The 24780-nt window shown below is 40.9% G+C and overlaps 1 protein-coding gene across 1 annotated transcript in view; it reads left to right on the forward strand.

Annotated features, from left to right (window-relative positions):
* LOC136878804 (short-chain dehydrogenase/reductase family 16C member 6) overlaps positions 1-24780 on the forward strand; it is a 250057-nt gene that overhangs the window by 164208 nt on the left and 61069 nt on the right. Inside the window, exon 2 of the mRNA XM_067152294.2 lies at positions 18419-18587. Within this exon, the coding sequence (XP_067008395.2) occupies positions 18419-18587 (169 nt within the window). The remainder of the gene's footprint in view (positions 1-18418; positions 18588-24780) is intronic.

The following is a 24780-nucleotide window of genomic DNA, read 5'->3' on the forward strand; positions in this document are numbered from 1 at the left end:
GGCTGTATGTACCTTAATTAAGGCCACGGCCGCTTCATTCCATCTCCTAGGCCTTTCCTGCCCCATCGACGTAATAAGACTTATCAGTGTCGGTGCGACGTAAAGCCACTAGCAAGAAAAATCTCAGTCTGTATTGGCACAATATTTGTTATACTACACACAATAAGAATGAATATAAAAGGAAGCCTCAGTACAGGCTGTAGCGATGTCTCATACCTCTGTTCTACTTCTACAAAAAGCTGACAACAAACAGGACGTAACTAGCAGTGAGCATAGCAACGACACGAAGACGATAGCCGACGTATTGATAGTCTGAGGCCCAGTTTCTTCAGTTAACACGTGTTAAGGAGACTTAACACATAATTTAACAAATTGGCCGTCTCATCAAGAATTGTTAACTCTAACAAATCGTTAATATTTGTGTTAAATTAACATGGCAGCAGCCCTGTGTTAAACCTCTTAACAACTGTTCAAATGCCAAAATGATAGCATGTAGAAGACCAAAGTTTGAAGCATTACTGCTGTATGAAGATTATCTATAAACCGAAGAAGGCAAAGGACAACCCATACTAATAAAAAAGATTATTAAGAGTTGTCAGTAGAAAGTTGTCTAAAAATATCCATATTACCAAAGCCATAATGAACAAGGTACTCGATAAAATTGAAAATAGGTTAGAGTTTCCCACAGACTGAAACTTACCAGTGTCTCCAGTGCGGCAGTTGCTTACAGCTCTTAGATATTATGCTTCAGAGTCTTTTCATGCAATTGTAGGCGACTATGTTCATGAGTGCAGGACAGGAGTGTGTAGAATTCTGCAAAGAATTCCTACTGACATAGCAGTATTAAAAAGGCATTATATTCTTTTCCCCGCAGTAAGAGAATGCCCGAAAATTATTCAAGACATATCAACTATCACACTTTCCCGATGATGTAGGAGCCTTAGATTGCACTCAAATAATAATAATAAAATATTGAATGTTAAGATAACAGTCCGTTCTTTCATTTTTTCAAACACACTCGCATACTTTTAAATCTATAACAATATTTGTCACTCATTCATTATAATAACGCTTTTGTTGCCTCTTACTTAACATGTTTACGTCTTAGTGGTCTCCGCTAACCATAACCTATAATAATACCAACCATGTGTGACAAAATACTATTTCAGCTAGGAGCGCTTTATGTAAAGAAACAAATGACGCTCACTGCCAAACGTGTTCAGAAATCTCACGGAAACTTGTTAATTTGTCTTTATCAATTTTTTTAGTAACAAATGTTGGAATTATTTTCGTGAAAAAGGGTACTTTTAACCGAAGTGTTAAATTAATAACAAACATGTGTTAAGTACAATTTAACACAGAGTTGAAAAAACCGGGCCTGAGGTTTGCCGATCGTCGGCCTGTGTTAAGGTTTATATCCAAGTGAGGAGAACATGAAAACATGAGGTTCACATTACGCTTTGTGTCCTTGAACCTCGTCTTGTGACAGTCCTAGTTTGTTAAGTACTTCGGTGCAATCTGAGTCTCAGAAAAGTAGAATTCCTTACAAAAAGAGATGAAGATAAATTAAAAGAAATATGCAACGCAATATTATTGCCCTATATGTGCACAGTTCCAATTTTCGGACACTCTCATCATCTCGGAAGTTTGCGCTTCAACTGAACACATCATCTCAATGCCTTTCTAGAAGATAGCAGACTCCAGCTGTGGATGTTTGAATATTGACTTCAAGGGTATCCTCAAAAGATTCCCCGTAAAGAAAAGTAAATGTTTAATATTTTGTGGGGTTTTTTTAGAATTCAAACTTTTATTTTTTATTTTATACTATTGTGTAATATTGTTTTTTTTTGCTAGGGGCTTTACGTCGCACCGACACAGATAGGTCTTATGGCGACGATGGGATAGGAAGGGCCTAGGAGTTGGAAGGAAGCGGCCGTGGCCTTAATTAAGGTACAGCCCCAGCATTTGCCTGGCGTGAAAATGTAAAACCACGGAAAACCATTTTCAGGGCTGCCGATAGTGGGATTCGAACCTACTATCTCCCGGATGCAAGCTCACAGCCGCGCGCCTCTACACGCACGGCCAACTCGCCCGGTGTAATATTGTTTAATAGGCCTAATTTTCAATACGGTTTGTAAAATAACATATGTTAATTTGTCCAATAACGTTAATAACAAGAACAATATTAAAATTGTTGGTTCGTAAAATTCGCCCCAGGAGACTGTTTGTGGGAGGGGAAGGAGATTTCGATTTGCCGCGACCCGCAGAGAGATTTCTGATGATCCACCATGAAAATATCAGGAATGAGAGAGAACTCGGTTTGGGTAATTCAAAAGAAATTACATAAATATTATTAGAAGAGTCAATTAAAGATTAATGGAAGTAGAAGAGAAAAATATTGTTTTTCAATTCCTTTAGTAGCCTTTGAATGCGGAAAATACGCCTGACCTCACTTATGAACTTGAAGATGAGTTTACCATTAAAGTGAGTCTGAATCTATAAAAGTGCGATTTCTCTGTTAGTTGAGTGTGAATGAGCTTTTCAAGGCAGGCAATGATTAGCTTCTGGATTTAACTAAGTAAAATGAACAATATGATTCAAAATACTGACAAAGTTTGGATCTACACGGATCTGAGAGAGCTCGGTGAGTGCAATGCCTACCACAAACGTACATTCTTGAATAACATTCTTGAATACCTGCCAGACATTTTTCGCACCAGCTATGAGCCTCAGTGCGAAGAAGAGGAGACACATTTTACAGTTAAGTCCTTGTCAGGTCGGTTAGCATGCAACTGTATTTTTTTCAAGTGCATTTCCAGATTCTTTGGACATCATATCACTTGAATCTCTGACAATGATATTATTATATTCTTATTGCTTGCTTGTTACAGTGAGTTTGTTTCAGTGAGGTTCAACAAAGTAAATCAATATTTATTTCCTTCTTAATCCGTTTTCCCTCCAGGGTTGGATTTTCCCTTGGACTCAGCGAGGAATCCCACCTCTACCGCCTCAAGGGCAGTGTCGTGGAGCGTTAGACTTTCGGTATGGAGGATACAACTGGAGAGAAGGACGAGTAACTCACCCAGGAGGCCTCACCTGCTATTCTGAACAGGGGCCTTGTGGAAGGCAGGGGGAGGATGGAAAGTTAGGAAGGGATAGACAAGGAAGAGGAAAGGAAGCGGCCGTGGCCTTACGTGAGGTACTATCCCGGCATTTGCCTGGAGAAGAAGTGGGGAAACCACGTAAAACCACTTCGAGGATGGCTGAGGTGGGAATCGAACTTTCCTCTACTCAGTTCGTCTCCCGAAACTGAGTAGATCCCACTACAGCCCTCGTACCACTTTTCAAATTTCGTATCAGAGCCGGGAATCGAACCCGAGTTTCCGGAGGGGGGGCAGATAATCACACTAACCACTACATCGCAGAGGTGGACAATTCAATATTTACCATATCTTCTGTCTGCACTTTTCACTTTCAGCCCCCGAGTACCTTAGGTAATTGTAAATGTTCCGGGGTTACCCGTGGAGCAGAAAGAGGTTAAAGAAGGTGCCGGGGTGAATGGGTTTATCTACAATATCAAGAATTGAATTAAAATTGTAAAAGGTTATATTTTTCTTTTAGAACTTCAAACTTAACAATCTTTCACGGAGTGAACACAATAATATATTAGGTACAATGACAATCTTGAAACAAGTCAAGGAAAATACAATATTATTGAATTCTACAAGTCCTGGGCTTCAAGCCCCTCGCTTCAAAATTCTTGAGCTCCCAGTTCAAATTTACAAAAGAGCACAAATTTATTCAAAGGCAGATATTCAAGAGCGCTTACACCCTAAATCACAATATCTAGCCTCTCAGAGGCACACTTTACAATTACAAAACTTGTAAAAGAGCTAACAGGCTCTCAGGTCTCCAAGCCTACTCAAGGCAACATCAACTTACAAACACTGGCCTCTCAAGGCACAACTTACAATTTGAAAATGATTTATACAGGGGTATTTAATACCCAACCTACGGGGCCTTCGTAAAAAAAGGAACAGGTTAAATAACTGGCCCAAACACAAAATGAATGGGGGCGTACACTGCGCTCCAAGATAATGAACACTTAAAAACCTAAAGAGCTCTAGGCCGATGAAACAGGGGCTATTCCCAAACTAATGAAGTGACTCGTATAGAAATTACTTTAACACCTTACAGAAGAAAAAAGTTATGAAACGTAGTCACCTCAAACCAAGATGAAAGGGAATTCGAGAGGGTAATTCACTCTCTATCCCCGATTCAAGGTTAAAGCTTTATGAAGTTAGCCGGAAGGAGATTTACATTTTAGAAAAGTGTGTTACATTACTAAAGATTCAGACCTTTCCCTCGGATTAAACTGCGGAGGTAGCAAGAAAGAATGAAGTTATGTGGCCGTTACCTAATAGATATTCTGCTGCCGACGAAAGAGGCCACCCGCCTCCTGCTTAAGCACACACACTCAGATAGACGATGATCAATTGGCCAAGAAACGTGAAAAGTCGCAATTTATAAACCCTCAGGGAAGGTTCGAGATCATTCAAGACTAAACCAGCCACACCCTCTCAATTTTATTGGTTGAGTTCAAAAGTAACACCTAGAATCGAACAAGAAGCCTGTGTGTGATAGGTGGAAAATTAATTACAGAAATTAGTGATTGGCTAGATTCAAAACTGGCTGAAAGAAAAAGGAAATATTGCCAACCCAAAAATAAATTAACATCAATCAGTTACAAAAACCTAGAAATACAAAACTTCTTTAAATTATAAGTTCTTACACCTCGCGCCAGGGTGCATGATCATAGATTTTTGGCAGTGTCATCTATGGAAGTATGTCCAAACTTCTTAATGAATGGCAAACAAAACAAGGAGAAATTCCCTCAGGTTAGGAAACTGTGCAATAACAAAATTACATAATGTTTCGGTGGTGACATCTTCTGATTAAAGTTTCAATTTTTGATTGATAGAGTAGTTCATTTAGGCGCTAATTTAGAATGCGCGGCGTTGAGGTGTACCTCCCGGTACAGTAAAATTAATGTAAATGGTATTCAGGAAAATTTAATTGAGAAGGCCTGGGTTTAATCTGGCACACTACCAGTTTGTGCTGTTACCCCAATAGATACCAGTATGTTATGTAATAACTTACATAATAATATGAGCACGAGTGGGCCTTTATTACGAGAGGGAACAAATGAGCAGGTTAGTGATAGTTGATCTGCTCTGCGAACAAAAGAGTAGCTGTCAGGATAAGTGACTAATTAATAACGGTAGTAGCTAAGCCTCATTGCTCTCATCAGCTGTGTTGGAAAACAACTCAGATGCTTACATACTTCCCCGATAGCTCTTCAATTCATGATTAATTTTATTTTGACATTTACAAATTACTTTTGTATTCTTGAAGGTCTTAAATCGGGACTACATTTAAAATTCTATGCTGGTAGTTTAAAAAGTAAAGAGATCTTCTTGCATCAAGGACATACATTCGAATCACCATCGACATTTTATTATTGTTCTTCTCTAAGCGTCAACATGCTGTGAAACTTTGATGTTCCTTGCCTTGTGCCGCGCCAATAACAGCTTCAGTAGATTAGGAGGCAATAGTCTCTGACACAAGCCCCACCACTGCGAGCTCTACGGTATCCAATGAAAACCTGAGAATACTGGATGACAGTTTCTTGTCAACTCCACGTGGAGTGACGCGCTGGGTTACCATATCTTGTCGTATCGTTATTACATATTTCACACGATCTATTTAAGTGATTTGAGTACTAAGGAACTCACAATGTGAAACTCAATTGATCAAACAATAAAATGAATGTGAAGTGAGCAGAAACTTGAGACAAATAAATAATGCACTCCAGAAAGAAAACTGACAACACCGCTCCCTCATCATCCCATCCCGCACACTTCTATGTAGCCCTTTGACGAGCCGGTTGTAAACATATAGAGGAGCACAATAATACTATGAACAATATATACATAAAGAAGTCGTCTTTCTCTTTTATTTTAATTTTTCTACAAATACATGGAGTATAGTGCCTCCGTTACGCGCCATCCTCTCACCGCTGGGTTCCGTGGTTCAAATCCCGGTCACTCCATGTGAGATTTATGAAAGCGGAGGTGGGACAGGATTTTCTTCGGATACTCCGTATTTCCCTGTCACCTTTCATTCCAGCAACACTCTCCAGTATCATTTCATCTATCAGTCATTACTAATTACTCTAGAGGAATGTGACAGCCTTCAGCCGCCGGCGCAGTTCCTATCCTCGCCGCTAGATGGGGCTTCTTTCATTACATTCCTGACCCGGTCGAATGACTGAAAATAGGCTCTGGATCTTTCACATAGAGTATGTCCATTCAATGATAAAACAGTGGATGATTACGTCGGAGCTCAATCCCGTGGTAGTTGGTACTTGGGACTCTTCAAATTTGCTCTAAAATGGAGTGAGTAAATTCCGATAATAAACTACTAAAAGACCCGTTCTGCTCCGCATAATTGGTTATAAATACATCAGATAACTCGCCTTAATATGCCTCTTGTAGTCAGATTGTTTTTCCTACCCTTTTCAATGGTTTAATGAACATTTAGTAAGAATGTCCCAGTTCGTAGTCGGAATTCATCCATTCTGACGTCATCATGCCGTTTGTTTGGTAAAACTCTATCCATATATTTGCTCTTTTTATCCTGCAGTTCTATAGAGAACGGTTGTCTTGTGAGCTCATAGGTTAGTCTGGAAGGAGCGTTTTTGACAGGTAGAGAACTTTTTAAAGATTTATTCCTTTCACTCTTTCTCGTGTAGCTAGATTATCCTTCGATAGGTGTTCCCAGATAATGTCTAAGGCGTATGTCATGATAGGGTCTGTTTGTACGTAGACTGTTTTTCTCTTAGCAGCATAAAAGTTATTAGGAACGCTCTGCCATCTGTTGAATACATTTGAAAGGTGGGAAAGGTTAGAAAATCAAAGAGTATTTAGCAGGGAATAGTATTCTCCGGTGATCATGAAAGTGTTTACTCTCTGGCTTGACAGGTAGTGATCAAACATGGCTGCATGCAAATGATCTACTAAGGATAAAAACCATATTATATCACAATATTAATAATAATAATAATAATAATAATAATAATAATAATAATTACGTGTGGCTGTTTATATCCGAGTGCAGCCCTTGTAAGGCAGGCCCTCCGATGAGGGTGGGCGGCGTCTGCCATGTGTAGGTAACTGCGTGTTATTGTGGTGGGGGATAGTGTTATGTGTGGTGTATAAGTTGCATGGATGTTGAGGACAGCACAAACACCCAGCCCCCGGGCCATTGGAATTAACCAATGAAGGTTAAAATCCCCGACCCGGCAGGGAATCGAACCCGGGACCCTCTGAACCGAAGACCAGTACATTGACCATTCAGCCAACGAGTCGGACAGAATATTAATGAAAGTGTTAGTTGGTTAGCAACCTCAAGTACAAAATGTATTGTGGGTTACTCGAAGTTGGCTGAACTTCGAGACCTATCAATGTCTCATAATTCCCCGGCAGGTAATTCCAGAGAGAATAAAATAAAAATGAAGAAAATCGGTCCAGTAGAACGGCCGAACGGATTTGCCAAAGCTATTCTTTTAAACTCTTACAGTGTGATTCATCAGCCCCTTCCAATATCGTTCGCTGTAGCCCAACTAACTTGCACATGGTTATAGGGTCCTATAAGTGGCGGAGCATGCTAGTATCCACTGTTACCACTGGTAACAGTTTGAAAGTATAAACATTATTTTTGAATCTTCACCTGGAAGTAACACGAGAACTCTATTGCAACAGTTTGCCACTGTCAAAGCTGAGCGAGAAGCTGTTACCACTCCATGCAGTGGTTACGCTTTGTATCTCTTATAACAGCTAGGCGAGTATTACTGCGCCTGCGCCACGCAAGGCCCCTTTCCTCTCGACACTGAGATATATCCTACTACGTTCTCCGGTCGTGTTACCACAGTGGAAAGTGCAAACAAAATCTTATAACGCCAGTGCTGAGCTGTTCCGTCTGTTCGTTCCGCTTCGCTCAATAGCGCATTGTTATATTACCGTGTTATTCTTTTCTATTATAATACGATGTGACTTCTCTTGTTAAAGTGTGAATTTATATTTAATTTATGTTAGGTAAGGGTAGACTATAGGACTGCACAACGTATCAAACATTAAAATGAGTGCTATCGCTTCTACCTCAAAAATAAGTGAGTTGGCGGGCCCAGAATGTTCGTGTATAATAGAAAGATTAATGAACACGCCATTTTCGTTAAGAACATTTGAAGAAAAGAAAAACATATTTGAAAAAAGGTAGACCCACGTCTTATCTTAAAAAATTATTCAACGAATTGAAAAGAACAGTACGATATTTTCATGACTCTCTATTCTCTTTCTGAGCTAGTTATCGCCCATGCTTCACTCACATACAATGCCAAGGTTAATAGGTATATTGAACCCTTTAGGTCCATATTTATGCATAATGTTCTTAGGGCACAAAGGTCATGGGTTCAATATATATGTCGATTTTAGACGCGGTTTTGCTAAATGTGGACGTGAGTTAAGACCGGCATGACAGCACCAGTCGGATAATTAAAAAGAACTGTGCTAGAAGAGGGGTTCGAAAACAGACCGCCAAACTGACAAGATCGCACCATTGTAGTACGCTACAGTGCCACCGTCTAATACCACCGGTGTGTTTGTGTTTGATGATAATTTCTTCGCATATCTCTCAAGCCGGTCTAAGCTACGTGCAAGTTTAGCAACACAGCCGTGCAAAGCCCATTTGAATTCGCCCGCGAAGCGATCTGATTGGCTAACTTCAGAAGCTGGCGCGAGATATCGAGTTGAAAGATTAAAATCCACAGCCTGTTTCTAGTTATTCGACCGGGTCAGGGATGGAATGAATGATGCCCCCATCTAGCAGCGAGAATAGGAGTTGTGCCGGCTACCGAAGCTTGTCGCACTCCTCTGAGTGAGTGACTGGTGAAGTGATATTGGAGAATGTTGCTGGAATGAAGGATGACAGGGAGAACCGGAGTACCTGGAGAAAAACCTGTCCCGCCTCCGCTTTGTTCAGCACAAATCTCACATGGAGTGACCGGGATTTGAACCACGGAAGCAGCGGTGAAAGGCCGGTGCGCTGCCACCTGAGCCATGGAGGCTCTGAGATATCGAATTATTTCTCAGTATGACCAACCCTCTAACGCTCACATGCCTGTTTTACGACCACCATTCATACAGTAAAACCGCTTAATGACAAACTAACTGCTTCGCCTAATTGCGTTATAAATCAGATGGGCGAGCCATTTGACATGGTACTAAAGACCCTTACCAGCTGTTGGCACGTACTGAAATCTCCAGACGCTCACTTGCAGTGCTTCCTCCTTTATGAAGACTGCTATGGTGTTGCATAAACCTGATCTCAACATTCACTACATAATTGAATGGAAAGTGTAATGAGAAGTTAGCGATAACATATGAGGACAGATAGCGGTCATTAAGTAGGTACCGTGGTCCTGGATGCTATTACACAACCGGCATCCCCTTCACATGAAGGGCACCTGCATGTTTTATGGACTTCTTTATAGGTTCATATCTAAGAAAATATTTCATATATATATTACCCCTCCTCTGGCATACTAACGAAAGTGCAAAGTTTCAATAAATCAGCAGAACTGAAACAAATTGTAATTTCTTATATGAAAACTATTTTTTATATTTTTATGATTGGTTCTATGTGTTAGCCATACAGAATGAACTTCAGATCCGAGACCATGCCTCTGGGTGGATCTCATATTATAACTAGTAAGAAACTGCTCACATTTTATCATCAATCAGAACAAAATACATGCATTATATCAACCATCTATCTCCCTCAGTACACCAACAGGGATATAGCCTAAATAAACAATAAATATAAATAGCATGTACTCAATTTTAAAATGCAAAATTCTACAGTTTTCAAGGAAGATATTACTTAATTGGTCATAATTGTATGCAAATTTGATTTGATTTGATTTGATTTGATTTGATTTGATTTCATTTCATTTGATTTGTTTTGTTTTGATTTGATTTGATTTGATTTGATTTGATTTGATTTGATTTGATTTGATTTGATTTGATTTGATTTGATTTTATTTGATTTGATTTGATTTGATTTGATTTGATTTGATTTTATTTGATTTGATTTGATTTGATTTGATTTGATTTGATTTGATTTGATTTGATTTGATTTGATTTGATTTGATTTGATTTGATTTGATTTGATTTGATTTGATTTGATTTGATTTGATTTGATTTGATTTGATTTATCATCGATAGAGTTATTACTTCTCCAGTTACAGATGATAATAATAATAACAATAATAACGATAATAACAGCATTTAATAATACTAATAATAATACTAAGCAATATATAATATACATATTTACAAAATACATACGGAAGAAAAAAACATGAAAGCTGAAAAGTGTTTATACATTTGAAATGACCGAAGGAAGTATAACTTTCAATTATCAGATACGCAGATCAGGATACAAGGAACTCTCTGTCTATGAAGCGCCCATAAGATGTCTGCAAATTTCTCTAGCTGACGATTGGGATATGTCCACTAATTTCATTCAGGGATCTTAGGGCCTGCATAAACGAAGAGTTCCTGTGTGATTATGTTCTGCATCTGGGTAAGTGAAAGGTGACAGCGGGAAGGAACATGAATTGGTATCAACTGGAGTAAATTAGAACAATCAAGGAAATTACTGATACATTTGTGTATGAAACGCGCGTTAACATACCTGCGCCTAGTTCTTTTTTTTTTTTTTTTTGCTAATGGCTTTACGTCGCACCGACACAGATAGGTCTTATGGCGACGATGGGATACGAAAGGCTTAGAAGTTGGAAGGAAGCGGCCGTGGCCTTAATTAAGGTACAGCCCCAGCATTTCCCTGGTGTGAAAATGGAAAACCACGGAAAGCTATCCTCAGGGCTGCCGACAGTGAGATTCGAACCCACTATCTCCCGGATGCAAACTCACAGCCGCGCGCACCTAACCGCACGGCCAACTCGTCCGGTCACCGAATTCTAAGTGACTCAATATGCATCTTTGCACAAAACGAATCATAATATATTGATGACAGCTTGATACCTAAACGCTTTTTACTGATCCATTTTGAGAACTGATCTGTACTCGCACTAAGGCATTAACTAAGTATTGCTGTGAAGGGATCCACACTCCAGAGCAGTATTCTAGACTAGATCGTATAAGCAAGAAATACAGGGTTTTCAATGGGACAACAGATTTAAAATACTTGCGGTTTCTTTTGAGGAAGCCCAAAGTTTTAAATGCCTTGTTAACGATATTTAACGCATGCTCATTGAAAGATTTTTATTACTAAAAATAATACCAAGATCGTTAATTTTAGTAACACGCTTTCCTTGTTGATCGTTGTATTTAATACATTAATAGCACTAGTACTTACAATATTCTTATTCTTCTTCTTCTCCTTGATCTTCTTCTTCTTCTTCTTTCATCCGATATCTTGCTATGCCTTCTCCAGTTTACTCGATCCAGTACGTTTCCTGGACTGAGGTATGCAACCCGCATATCTTCTGTGAAGCAGCCCAACCATCGCACCGTTTCATTTGTCTTCTACGTGGACAACAACCTCTAGGGTTGAACTTTTTTTCTTTTTTTGCTATTTGCTTAACGTCGCACCGACACAGATAGGTCTTATGGCTATGATGGAACAAGAAAGGCCTAGGAATAGGAAGGAAGCGGCCGTGGCCTTAATTAAGGTACAGCCCCAGCATTTGCCTGATGTGGAAATGGGAAACCACGGAAAACCATCTTCAGGGCTGCCGACAGTAGGATTCGAACCCACTATCTCCCGGATGCGAGCTCACAGTGGCGCGCTCCTAGCCGCACGGCCAACTTGCCCGGTATCGTTGAAATGAAAGGCTATTTTTGCCACAGAATTGTTGTCTTGACGCATGACATGACTATACGTTCGGAACCTTCTCTCTCTCATTTTTTCTACAATTGGGGGCACGCCTAGTCTTCGTTGCACCTCTTCGTTTGCCACTTGATCGTACCGTATTAGGCCAAGAGTAGTACATACAATAAAGACTTACAAATGTATCCAAAAATACTGTTCTCCATTATTATTATTATTATTATTATTATTATTATTATTATTATTATTATTATTATTAATATTGTCATTGTTATTATTATTATTATTATTATTATTATTATTATTATTATTATTATTATTATTATTATTATTATTAGAACGAGATGGCGGTGCGCTAGTCAAGTACCTCGTACAGGGCGATGGGACTGGAGTAGTGAGTCACGACTCGTGCAGATGGATGTGACGAGGCAAGATCAGCGCGCGTACCTCAGACTGGGCGTTCACCGGATGTTACATGCTCAAGAGACCGCCAGCCTTGTCCCAACCCTTTCGGTATTACCTGAAACGGGATGATTAAGCCAGAAATCTAGCATCGCATGTTCCCTGCAAGTTAAGGAACAATGTTGCTCCTCACATGCAGTATTAAAACTGTAGGTTTGTACCCATTTAGTCGTGATTAGAATCGCTGAATAAAATAATAATGCAAATTAATAACTGATGCATACTTTTCACAGTCAATATAAATGAAAATGGAGTCCGTAAAAATTCAGTTCTCCGCTGAATACACTGTAAAAATAGTTTAAATCTATGTTAAAGAGAAGTGCAAATAAAAACTTATTTTTTTGCTATTTTGCTTTGCGTCGCACCGACCCAGATAGGTCTTATGGCGACGATGGGACAGGAAAAACCTGGGAATGGGAAGGAAGCGGCCGTGGCCTTGATTAAAGTACAGCCCCAGCATTTGCCTGGTGTGAAAATGGGAAAACACGGAAAACCGTCTTCAGGGCTGCCGACAGTGGGATTCGAACCCACTATCTCCCGGATGCAAGCTCACAGCTGCGCGGCCCTAACCGCACGACCAACTTGCCCGGTCAAATAAAAACTGCTTCTTGTCACGATACACTCCAAATTCAACTGAGGATTCCGTAAAACTGTTCCACGGCCGTGAACAGCAAATTCTTTGTAGGAATGTTGAAAAGGAAGGATTTATAAAACATTCACAATGCGATTATTTACCGAAAAGTGTTCTAACTGAGAAATACCGAGTGTCAAAATGTCATTTTATCTCACAGCCTTTCTCTACCACGTGTATGCATAAGTCTTTTCCGGTTTCACTAAGAGATGGCCCCAGCGAACAGTACGCAGCGTATGAATTTGACACATACGTCAGTTTGTTCGTCTGACATTAACCTAGCAACACACACAAGTTGAGTCCGCCAAGCACTAATGTCTGTGTTGAATCCTTCAGTAATCATGTCAACGTTTGTGCCTTAAAAAATAAAATTTGCGGCACGCATTGCTTTTCTTATTTAATCAAAAGAGAAAGGCTGTTAAAGTCATCGTTTTCTGGTAGAAACATGTGGTGAAAACGCTCCATCGATTAGAAGATGTGAGACATTGTTTCGACAATTTAAACATGGTGATTTCAATGTGAAAGGCAGTGCGCGCTCTGGGAGACCTCGCCACTCAAACTCAACAGCAGTTGAGCATTAAATGTGTCACCAAAAAACAATCAGCAGACGTTTAAAAGCAATGGGGAAGATCAGTAAACTCGGTAAATGTGTCCCATACGATTTGAATAAACGGCAAATGGAAAATTCAAAGTCACTGGTGAAATGCTCCTTCAACGCCACGAAAGAAAATCATTTCTAAATCGCCTGGATGAAACATCCTTCCGCACCCGCCGTACTGCCCCGACCTGGCACCATCTGACTGTCACGTCTTCGCATCAATGGGGCATGCGCGCTCGCAGAGCAGCACTTCAGCAATTTCAAGGAAGTTGGAAAATGGCTCGACGAATTGTTTGCCGCAAAAGACAAGCAGTGTTTCTGGCATGGTATTCATAACGAAAAATGGATTTATTTTGAAAACTCGAAGCGGAGAAAACCGTGGCTGTCACCTGCCGAAGCCGATCCTTCAACACCAAGGCCAAATCGCTTCGGCAAGAACAACATGCTTTGTATCTGGTGGGACCAGAGCGGTATTGTCTATTATGAATTCTTGAAGCCCAGCGAAACCGTTAGTGCACAAGGCTGTCGCCAACAAGTAAATAATTTAAATCACGCATTGATCGAAAGTCGACCGGGGTGGACCAAAAGACATGGCAAAGTAATTTTGTTACACGATAATGCACCGTCTCGCACAGCAAAACCAGTGAAAGACACCTTGAAATCGCCTGGATGAAACATCCTTCCGCACCCGCCGTACTGCCCCGACCTGGCACCATCTGACTGTCACGTCTTCGCATCAATGGGGCATGCGCGCTCGCAGAGCAGCACTTCAGCAATTTCAAGGAAGTTGGAAAATGGCTCGACGAATTGTTTGCCGCAAAAGACAAGCAGTGTTTCTGGCATGGTATTCATAACTTACCTGAAAGATGGTCAAAGTTTATAGAAGCCGATGGCCAATACTTTGAATGAACAAAAAAATAATTTCCCTTGAAAATTACGTGTTTACCACAAAAAACCGGCAAAAACTTATGCATACACCTAGTATAACGCCTAGCACTCAACAGAAAGTAGAGATTATAATGTGCAGAGTTGTCACAATACACAGTGTACTTCAAAAGCACACAGCACCTGAGAGAATGTTCTGAAATATCTGAAGGTGTAGTCTGCGGAATGAGTAGCCTACAGCTAAAGCTAAGAAGAGGAAGAGGTTAATAAGAATTGTGGGAATGGCAGGGGAAAATGTAACCATTACGTGTATGTTCAAAAATATTCCTAAACTTTCAGCTACTGTTGATGTTGGAGCAATTAAATCTGCGTTTTGAGGGCACAACAAAATGTATACCCGAGGTGCCATGGCGCCCGAGGGTGCCGCGTTGGACAGCCCTGTGAATGTGGGTGTAACTTACTTACTACTTTATCATCATCATCATCATCATCTGTTTACCCTCCAGGTTCGGTTTTTCCCTCGGACTTAGCGAGGGATCCCACCTCTACCGCCTCAAGGGCAGTGTCCTGGAGCTTCAGACTCTTGGTCGGGGGATACAACTGGGGAGTATGACCAGTACCTCGCCCAGGCGGCCTCACCTGCTATGCTGAACAGGGGCCTTGTGGAGGGATGGGAAGATTGGAAGGGACAGGCAAGGAAGAGGGAAGGAAGCGGCTGTGGCCTTAAGTTAGGTACCATCCCGGCATTCGCCTGGAGGAGAAGTGGGAAACCACGGAAAACCACTTCCAGGATGGCTGAGGTGGGAATCGAACCCACCTCCACTCAGTTGACCTCCCGAGGCTGAGTGGACCCCGTTCCAGCCCTCGTACCACATTTCAAATTTCGTGGCAGAGCCGGGAATCGAACCCGGACCTCCGGGGGTGGCAGCTAATCACGCTAACCACTACACCACAGAGGCGGACACTTACTACTTTATACAATAGAAAATTATCCACTGAAATTCTTATCTGTGATTCCAATATCCTTTACTCATATCATTTATATATATATTAGCCTAAGAGGACATAAAGGGCCGATAATATTGCTTCACGGAACACCCCTCTATGCTTCGGCTACTCTAAATCCCAGAGTTCTAATTTCTAGAAATGTAGAACTGTACGGGGATAAAAAGGTAGACTTATTCTACACGAGGAGATGGCGATCTAGATATTGATGATAACTAGATGATGTCACGGCTGAGTGTGAAGAAACTCTCTGGACGTGGCACTGCACCTTGTTTACGATGACGTAAAGGTTTGTCCAGCTACAGACGGCAGCCTTGGAGTGATCAACCTTTCCACTAACACGTGTCATAACCTCTTCTGAGTACGACCTTACCTGAACTTGAATTTCACACCACATCTGTGCAGTTGGCAGTGATTCATTGCACATCATAATCATGAGGGTATTTATTTATTTATTTATTTATTTATTTATTTATTTATTTATTTATTTATTTATTTATTTATTTATTCATGTGTTTACCATCCAGGATTGTTATTTTTCCACTCGAACCTCTACCGCCTCAAGGGCAGTGTCCTGGAGCGCGAGACTTTGGGTCGGGGGTACAATTGCGAAGGAGGAGAAGTATCTAATGCAGGCGGCCTCACCTGCTATGCTGAACAGGGTCATTTGTCTGTAGAGGAAGTGGGAAAGCACTTGGGGGATGGTTGAGGCGGGAATCGAACCCGGTCCACCGGGGGTGGCAGCTATACACTACACTACAGAGGCGGGCCAAAAAGTATATTTTCCCCTTAAATGTAAGTAGTATGGCATTAACTACCTCCAAATGTTTGAGGGGAAATGATATATTTTTGAGTGTCCATTCTGTATGTATATGTCTCTAAAGTCTCGTTTCCTGACAAGGGGTCGGAAACGAAGTGAGATGAAATTCTATGGCATGTTTTACGACCCGGTGAGCACTATTAATTGCCGTCCTCGGGGGCTCGGGTTCGATCAGGAGGGCTGGTTGAAATGGTACATGCAGCTCACCTCCATCAGGGGTGTGCCTGAATAGAGCTGCACCACCTCGGGATGAGGATACGAGTTTACTATGCCGGCCCCACGGTGTAAGGGGTAGCGTGCCTGCCTCTTACCCTGAGGACCCGGGTTCGACTCCCGGCCAGGTGAGGTATTTTTCCCTGGATCTAAGGGCTGGATCGATGTCCACTCAGCCTACGTGATTAAAATTGAGGAGCTAACTGGCTGTGAGATAGCAACCCCGGTCTAGAAATCCAAGAATAACGGCCGAGAGGATTCGACGTGCTGACCACACGACACCTCGTAATCTGCAGGCCTTCGTAATCAGCAGCAGTCGCCAAGGCCCTTCAAGGGATGTAGTGGTATGGGGTTATGGAGCTTTTACTACCAGATGCCCTTCCTGACGCCAACCTCACTTAAGGAGCTAGTGAAGATTAAATGAATGATGATTAATGGATTTGAGTAAGGCAGCGGAAGGAATCAGAAAGGTCCTGTGAACAGGAACTGTGCCGGCATTTACCTGGAAGTGAAAATGGGAAACCATGGTAAACCATTCTCAGGAGCCGACGGTGGAATTCAAACCCACTCGTCTAGGCTCAACAGCCGTACGTCTTCAACACGCACAGCTATTTGGTCGATTTGCAACTCCATTTCAGTAGGGCAAAATACTCTGGACGCACTTGTAAGCATTTATCCCACCAGGTAGTACTGATCGTTAAGGTCTGACACCGTGGTTAGCCGGTTAGAGTCCCGTTGGTCGAAAAAAATATTTCAGCATTAGAATGTTGGCCACCAGTGTAGCAGAGGTGGTGGCATACAATTTATAATCACTTCATCGCGTGGTGCCAAAAGCCTGGATTCAAATCCAAACTTTTCCGCAGTGTTCATATAGAGTGAGGGAATATGACGCTGTTGATGGTGATTCGTCCGTCGGATGGAGACGTTAAGCTTGAGTAGACTCCTTGGTGCTATTTGACAGAAGTACGTCATGTGCTGGCACGGCATTTCGCGCTCTTCCTCCCTACTACCATATGTCACGTCTTCCGTTTCATCTCATTAACTCCTTCGATGAGGTTGACGTTAGGAAGGGCATCCTGTCGTAAAAAATCGCTTCGAAGATTTAACTCACTTCATACCCGACTCCGTAGAGAAACGGGGAAAGAGTTGGACATACTAGTGCCAGTCTTATTAACTTGCACAAAAATAATTATGACTCGCAAAATAATAACTTCAGAAAATTGTATCTACTGATGTGACAGAAAATTGAAATTTGTAAAGTGACATTTTTTCATATTTTCATCACTCTTGAAGAGGCAGGGGAAACACATGTTGATATCATGCATGGATGTTGCTCTCCTTGATGCTGAAAAGTGAGCAATGTTTGGTAATTTCCGAACAAATCGTTTGTTACACATGAACCGAAAAGGCCTCAAAATATGCAGGGCCGATCTGAGTACCTCAGGCTGCATATCGCTGGTCTCCTGAGCCCAAGTTGGTGGGTTCGATCCCGGTTCAGTCCTGTCGTATTTGAAGGTGCTCAAATACGTCAGCCTGATGGTGGTAGATTTACCACCACGTACAAGAACTCCTGCGGGAATAAATTCCGGCACCTCGGCGTCTCCGAAATCCGTACACGTAGTTATTAGGATGTAAAACCATTAACATTATCATTATTTTAAAAATACAGGTTTCACGTCGTGTTTCCCACTGCAATTTTCTCCTTAAAGCAAATCCCTGTAAGCACTTGTAAATCTACTAACATCAAATTGTAAGACGCAGCCGATTATTGCTAGACATTTACCACATCATCATGAAATACAGCCTGATAGTTCTTATTGTTTGACTACAGCACACCGTCACTGAAGGTGCAGGACAGCTCTACAGGCTGGCTTTCGGCACTCTGTTTCCTTGCCGGTGTTATGGCAGCCTTGGGCAAGACTGTAGCCATCATCACACGGAGTATCTTCCGCTCCTTGTTTCCTGCCAAGGGGAAGTCCTTGCACGGGGAAGTGGTCCTGGTGAGTTTACTCGTACTTTATTTTAAATTTATTTATTTATTTATTTATTTATTTATTTATTTATTTATTTATTTATTTATTTATTTATTTATTTATTTATTTCAACTTTCTCCGACTGGGGATTGACCCTGAGAATAAAATATACAGTAAAACAATAGGAATTTTAAAAGTATTTGTGAGAAGCTGATTACATAATTGTTGTTAGAACAATTTGCTATACGACGCACAGACACAGACAAGTCTTATGGCGACGATGGTATAGGAAAGGCCTACGAGTGGGAAAAAAATCGGCCGTGGCCTTAATTAAGGTACAACCAGCATTTTCCTGGTGAGAAAATGGGAAACCACGGAAAACATCTTCAGGGCTGCCGACAGTGGGGCTCAAACCCACTATCTCCTGGATGCAAATTCACAGCTGGGCGCTCCTAACCGCACGGCCAACTCGCCGGTTGTTATTATATTTTACATGTATGTGGTTTCTTTGAAAGTTTGGGAGATATGACTCTTTAGGATTTGGACTGAATATTTCAAGGCTGTCACTGCAACTTCTCTGACTGAGAAGTTCTCTGACTGAGTTTAAAATGAATCACACAACGTGACGAGAAAGAGAGGAACGGTCAGTGTTGCCAACTTAGCGTATTTTCAGCTAAATTTGGCGGAATTAGAAGGCTGTCAGCGGAGAAATATATATCATTTAGCGGACAGCGGAATTTTTGGCGGAATTCTAGATTTATTATAGCGGAATTTAGTGTTTGATCCATTTTACGTTTTTTTTATTTGTACTCCAGTCTGTCTCCGAGCTATTCCGTATTTTCTTGTCAGGAGCTAGCAGCAGTCACATGAGGAAAACATGTTATTTGGATCTGATGTTATGAGAACATGGTATCATAAATTTGTAATGCGTGGGGAATGGGTACTTATCTCTTAGTTGACGAATGACGACAGATAATGAAACTGTGAGAGAGTAGCATTTATATTTACGCTATGAAGGAAGACCTTTTTTTAATGAAGTGGCCTGTTCTGTGTGTGGCCCTTGAGGTAGGAGATTCCTAGTTTTCACCCGGCAGTAAAACGCCTACAAATTTTAGCTCGCCGGCTCGCAGTGAAACTCACAGATCAGGTGAGTGCAGACATTTACTTTTATTATCATTTTATTATTATTATTGCTCATTTTATTGCTCATTATTTGAGATCGGATTTCTTGGCGGAATTTTAGCGGATCTTGAAAATATAAGTTGGCAACACTGGGAACGGTTCCTCTAGCACCAATCATTAATCCAGTGACTTCGATATCATCCAACTGGTATTCTTGTTGATAGAATGGGATGGTTGGTTCATATGTTGCTTTCTTTTCCTCGTGAACCTCATTGGGTTGTGTTTCGGACGTTTCGAATCTGATCGTCGGATCTGTTACAACAGTGTTACAGATTCCATTCAGTATTTATTATTATTATTATTATTATTATTATTATTATTATTATTATTATTATTATTATTATTAAGAACCCGATTCATGAGATTTTATCTTCTGTTTCTCATCATTTAGACTGTAATAATTAGGTATCACGTATATTATTGTATTTAATCATAGGTTAAGTGAAATTTGTTTGTAATTATTCTGTATTGTAGTTAAGTGAGTTTGTTGGTTTCATGTAGTCATGATGTGGTTTGTAACTCTGGCCAGATGAGCTGGCATAGTATTTTGCAATCGAGGCTATGTTTAACTGAGAATGTTATGTGCAAGTAGGTTTTCCGGTGACTCATGCAGCATAGTCAACTGTAATCCGCTTGGGTACGCTTATACGACACATTGGGCACGTGATTGCGACCAAGTGTCAGTATTCGCCAGCTACTGTATGTTGAGGTAGAAGGGATGACCAGGGAGTAGAGATATGGGTGGTCATCAAGAGGTTATAAAAGTCGAGGCAACGGTGGTGAGAGGTATCATATCAATCAAATCATATGTATCAGTCAGATGTGTCAAATGGAAGAAATGGTCTTAGAGTGATGGTCAGAGCTAAGAGTTGTGTTTGAAGAGGTCTTGTAATAATCGAGGAGGTCTACAAGTGGTGGTTGTATCCGAGCAGACACGGGTACTATGCTGATAAAGAAACATCATCTTGTGAGGATGGACTTCACAAGATGTTTCAATAATATTTTCCAATTTCTTATAATATATTGAGTGGACGTAACTACATTGGAGCTTACTACACGAGTACATGGCATGTAAGTCAACTCCTGGTTACATAAGAAGATAACAGCAGACGGCTCCCGACTTCAGCTCATAGGTTTTTCCAGGAATTTCAAGTTCATCAGCGGTATATGCAGACATCAGGTAATTAAAGCATCAGACATGTTATGCATTCATAACATGAAGAATGTAATCAGCGGCGATATCATATTTCACTTCAAGTTCATGCCAATAGCTTTCTTTGTTTAGATTAAATTTTATTTTTAAATGTTACCGCAAATCTCACAATATATATTTTTTGTTAAATTAAAATACGTCAATGCTTGTTCATTGTAACGTAAATTATAGTCATAAGCTCAGTTTTATTTTAATTATAATAAGTGATTCTAGTTCCATGTACAGTCCTCAATTGCGGAAATGCAAGCGTAATCTAATATTGTCCTGATCCATATCCCTATATATTGCCAGATATGTGAGTTTATCACCTCACGCCTTGAGATAATTGATATAAGAGGTATGCTCTACCAAATTTTGTTGTTTTTTCTTAAAAAGCAACTGGCGCTCAAACAAATGTTATGTATATTGTGTGAAGGAGATGAAGGTATAAGGGTAGTTGTTAGAGTAGCCACAGCTATCATGTCAATCTGGCGGGTGCTTCTTATAACAGAGAGACCATGAACTTCCTCGAAGACTGTTCGGCTCCATGGCTAAATGGTTAGCGTGCTGTCCTTTGGTCACAGGGGTCCCGGGTTCGATTCCCGGCAGGGTCGGGAATTTTAACCATCATTGGTTAATTTCGCTGGCACGGGGCTGGGTGTATGCGTTGTCTTCATCGTCATTTCATCCTCATCACGGCACGCAGGTCGCCTACGGGTGTCAAATTGAAAGACCTGCAACTGGCGAGCCGAACATGTCCTCGGACACTCCCGCCACTAAAAGCCATACGCCATTTCATTTCATTTCCTCGAAGACTGTAAATTCAGAGTTAACTAACGCTATGGCAAAGGCAGATCGTATTTTATGATGCCTTGTATTTCGTAGAGCTTCGCTATGAGAGCAGTTACAGAGGTCATAAGCAAGCGTTTCTACCTCGTTGTGGTAGCGCCGTGGTCCTGCCTGGAATAGCTTGTACGGCCGCTACATTGCCTGTCATTTTCAAATCATCATGCTATTTGTAACAAGATAATCCTTGAAAACGACTAACCCACTGATTGATTGGAGGGTGTTGACGAAAAAGGATAACTCCTTTCTGTGCGAGGTCGCACCATTTATTAAATTCAACTTCTCTCAACTTGGTTCTGACTTTCCGGAGGTCTAAAAAATCTTTTTCTCTCAACATGCTATCATCTGGTGTTAGGCGAAGCCTTTTCAAACTGTTGAGGCTTTCTTCTTTCAGTTTCCTCTCATTTATTATCTAAGGATCTGTGGAATTAAAACAATAGTCTAAGGACAATGATGCGATCAAAAACTGCTCCCCAACACTAACGGAATAGTCCTAGTCCCTTCAGTTTCCTAGGACCGTATAGCAGCATCGTGTTAGGCATATGGGAAATTGTAAGAATTCTTTCAACGTGTATCTGATCATTTTATCCGAATGTTCAAGAATGTTTACAGGAATTTGCTTGGAGGGAATTTTGTTGAACTGGCATACAAGATATGAGTAAATTGAGGTAGTGAGGATACAGAATTTGTTATTTGTTGGAAAACGAGGTGAGGATGACGGAGAATCTAACTGCAACTTATATACACCATTGACGTTTGAGAGTTGAATGTGATAATACTCTCATAATTCACTCTCAAATATTTTACTGCCTGTCCTAGAGAGATGATCTTGACGTATTCTCCTTAAGTTGAGATATTTGGTGCGGACGTAAGTCCCGTCCCATTTCACTCCATACAGAAGGAATATTCATCCTAGGGAGGCCGTAACCCGCATTACAGCAGCGATAGAGCAGTTGCTGCATCAGTCATTAAGGTAGGCTATCGGCTGCTCTGCGTATACCTGACTATCGGTGACCTCGCTAACATCTCTTGCAGTTCGTGTGTGCTAGTGTTTATTCTCATGGAAAGTTTAAACAAGCATTTCAGACACCGTATGTTCTTTATTATCGCAAGGGGGAAAATACTTCGCATACTTGGAGAGAGATATGTACTGTTTACGGTCAAGATGCGGTAACCGATCGGACATGCCAGAGATGGTTTTCTAGGTTTCGATCTGGAAGTCGCTCCTTAAAGGACAAACCTCGTACCTGAAGAATCATTGTTACAGACGAAGAAAGACTCAAGGAGTCGGTTGAATGTAACGCAAGAATGACAGGGAAAGAAATATTTCAATTGCTGAGTATATCATCCCGTAATATGAGAAAACAGCTGGAACCGAGCTCGATAGCTGCAGTAGCTTAAGTGCGGCCAGTATCCAGTATTCGGTAGATAGTGGGTACGAACCCCACTGTCGACAGCCCTGAAGATGGTTTTCCGTGGTTTCCCATTTTCACACCAGGCAAATGCTGGGGCTGTACCTTAATTAAGGCCACGGCCGCTTCCTTCCCACTCCTAGCCACTTCCTGTTCCATCGTCCCCATAAGACCTGTCTGTGTCGGTGCGACGTAAAGCAAATTGCAGAAAACAGCTGAACAGGTTTGGTTACATACTTCGTTGCGATGTTTGGGTGCATTATGAACTCAGTGAAAGGAATTTGGTACAGCATGTGTCCATTTGTGACTCCTCACTAAGGCACAATGAACATGATCCATTTACGAAACGTCTGGTGAAGGGTGATGAGAAGTGGATCATACTGTATATTATAACAAAGTAAAGAAGAAAAAGTATTTCTTTCTTTCTTTCTTTCTTTCTTTCTTTCTTTCTTTCTTTCTTTATCCGTTTACCCTCCACCGTTTACCCACCTCTACCTCCTCAAGGGCAGTATCATGGAGCATGACACTTCGGATCGGGGGATACAACTGGAAAGGAGGACCAGTACCTTGCCTGCTATGCTGAACAGGGGAAACATTGAGCGGGTTAGACAAGGAAGAGGGAAGGTAGTGACCGTGGCCTTAAATTAGGTACCATTCCGGCATGTGCCTGGAGGAGAAGTGGGAAACCAGGGAAAACCACTTCCAGGATGTCTGAGGTGGGAATCGAACCCCCTTTACCCAGTTGACTTCCAGAGGCTGAGTGGACTCCGTTCCAGTCCTCGTACCACTTTCCAAATTTCGTGAGAGCCAGGAATCGAAATCGGGCCTACAGCTACAGAGGAGATCATATTTTGGTTAAAAAGCACTATTCCAAGACTTTCTTGATCCACATGTTAAGCTGGAATTGGAGAAATAAATAAATAAATAAATAAATAAATAAATAAATAAATAAATAAATTCAGGATTGAACAATGAACGTAAATTAAACTAGTTTGGTTTATCGTTGGGATGATTTCGCATGTAATCCAAATTTGGGCTATATACCTTTTGCAATACCTCTTTCCTCACTGTTTTGGAACCATCGCTTGAGAGACGACCACGGAACACCTTTAAAATTTGAGACTCGGTACACGGTCATTTTACCTTCAGTCACTAATCTAGCAGCCTCCACAAAGTCTGCGCTGTTTTACTGCTTGTACACATAAGGATTATCATCTTTCGTTTCATGTTGTTGTTTTTTTTCGACAATTTACCGTAAGTTAATTTGGTGATAGTCTATTTTCTGAAAATGATGTTGAAATTTGTTAATTTACACTATCTACAACTGAACTTTATATATAACATTCTCATTTCTTCAGACATTTAATGAACCAAGCTGGAAATAGAAAATAATATTATTGTGGGTTACCATCAGCTCAGTAGAAACTGCTTAAATATTTCGCTATTATCTTAAGGTTCGTCCCGAAAACGACTATGGCATTCAACTTTTCTCTCAATGTAAAAAATAACGCACTTTCTTAGGAACAGATTGACACCAATACTAACTAAAACAAACTATACATTTTCACAGTTTATTTCACTTGAATAG

The sequence above is a fragment of the Anabrus simplex genome, chromosome 8 (assembly GCF_040414725.1).
Source record: "Anabrus simplex isolate iqAnaSimp1 chromosome 8, ASM4041472v1, whole genome shotgun sequence".
Taxonomy (NCBI): Eukaryota; Metazoa; Arthropoda; class Insecta; order Orthoptera; family Tettigoniidae; genus Anabrus; species Anabrus simplex.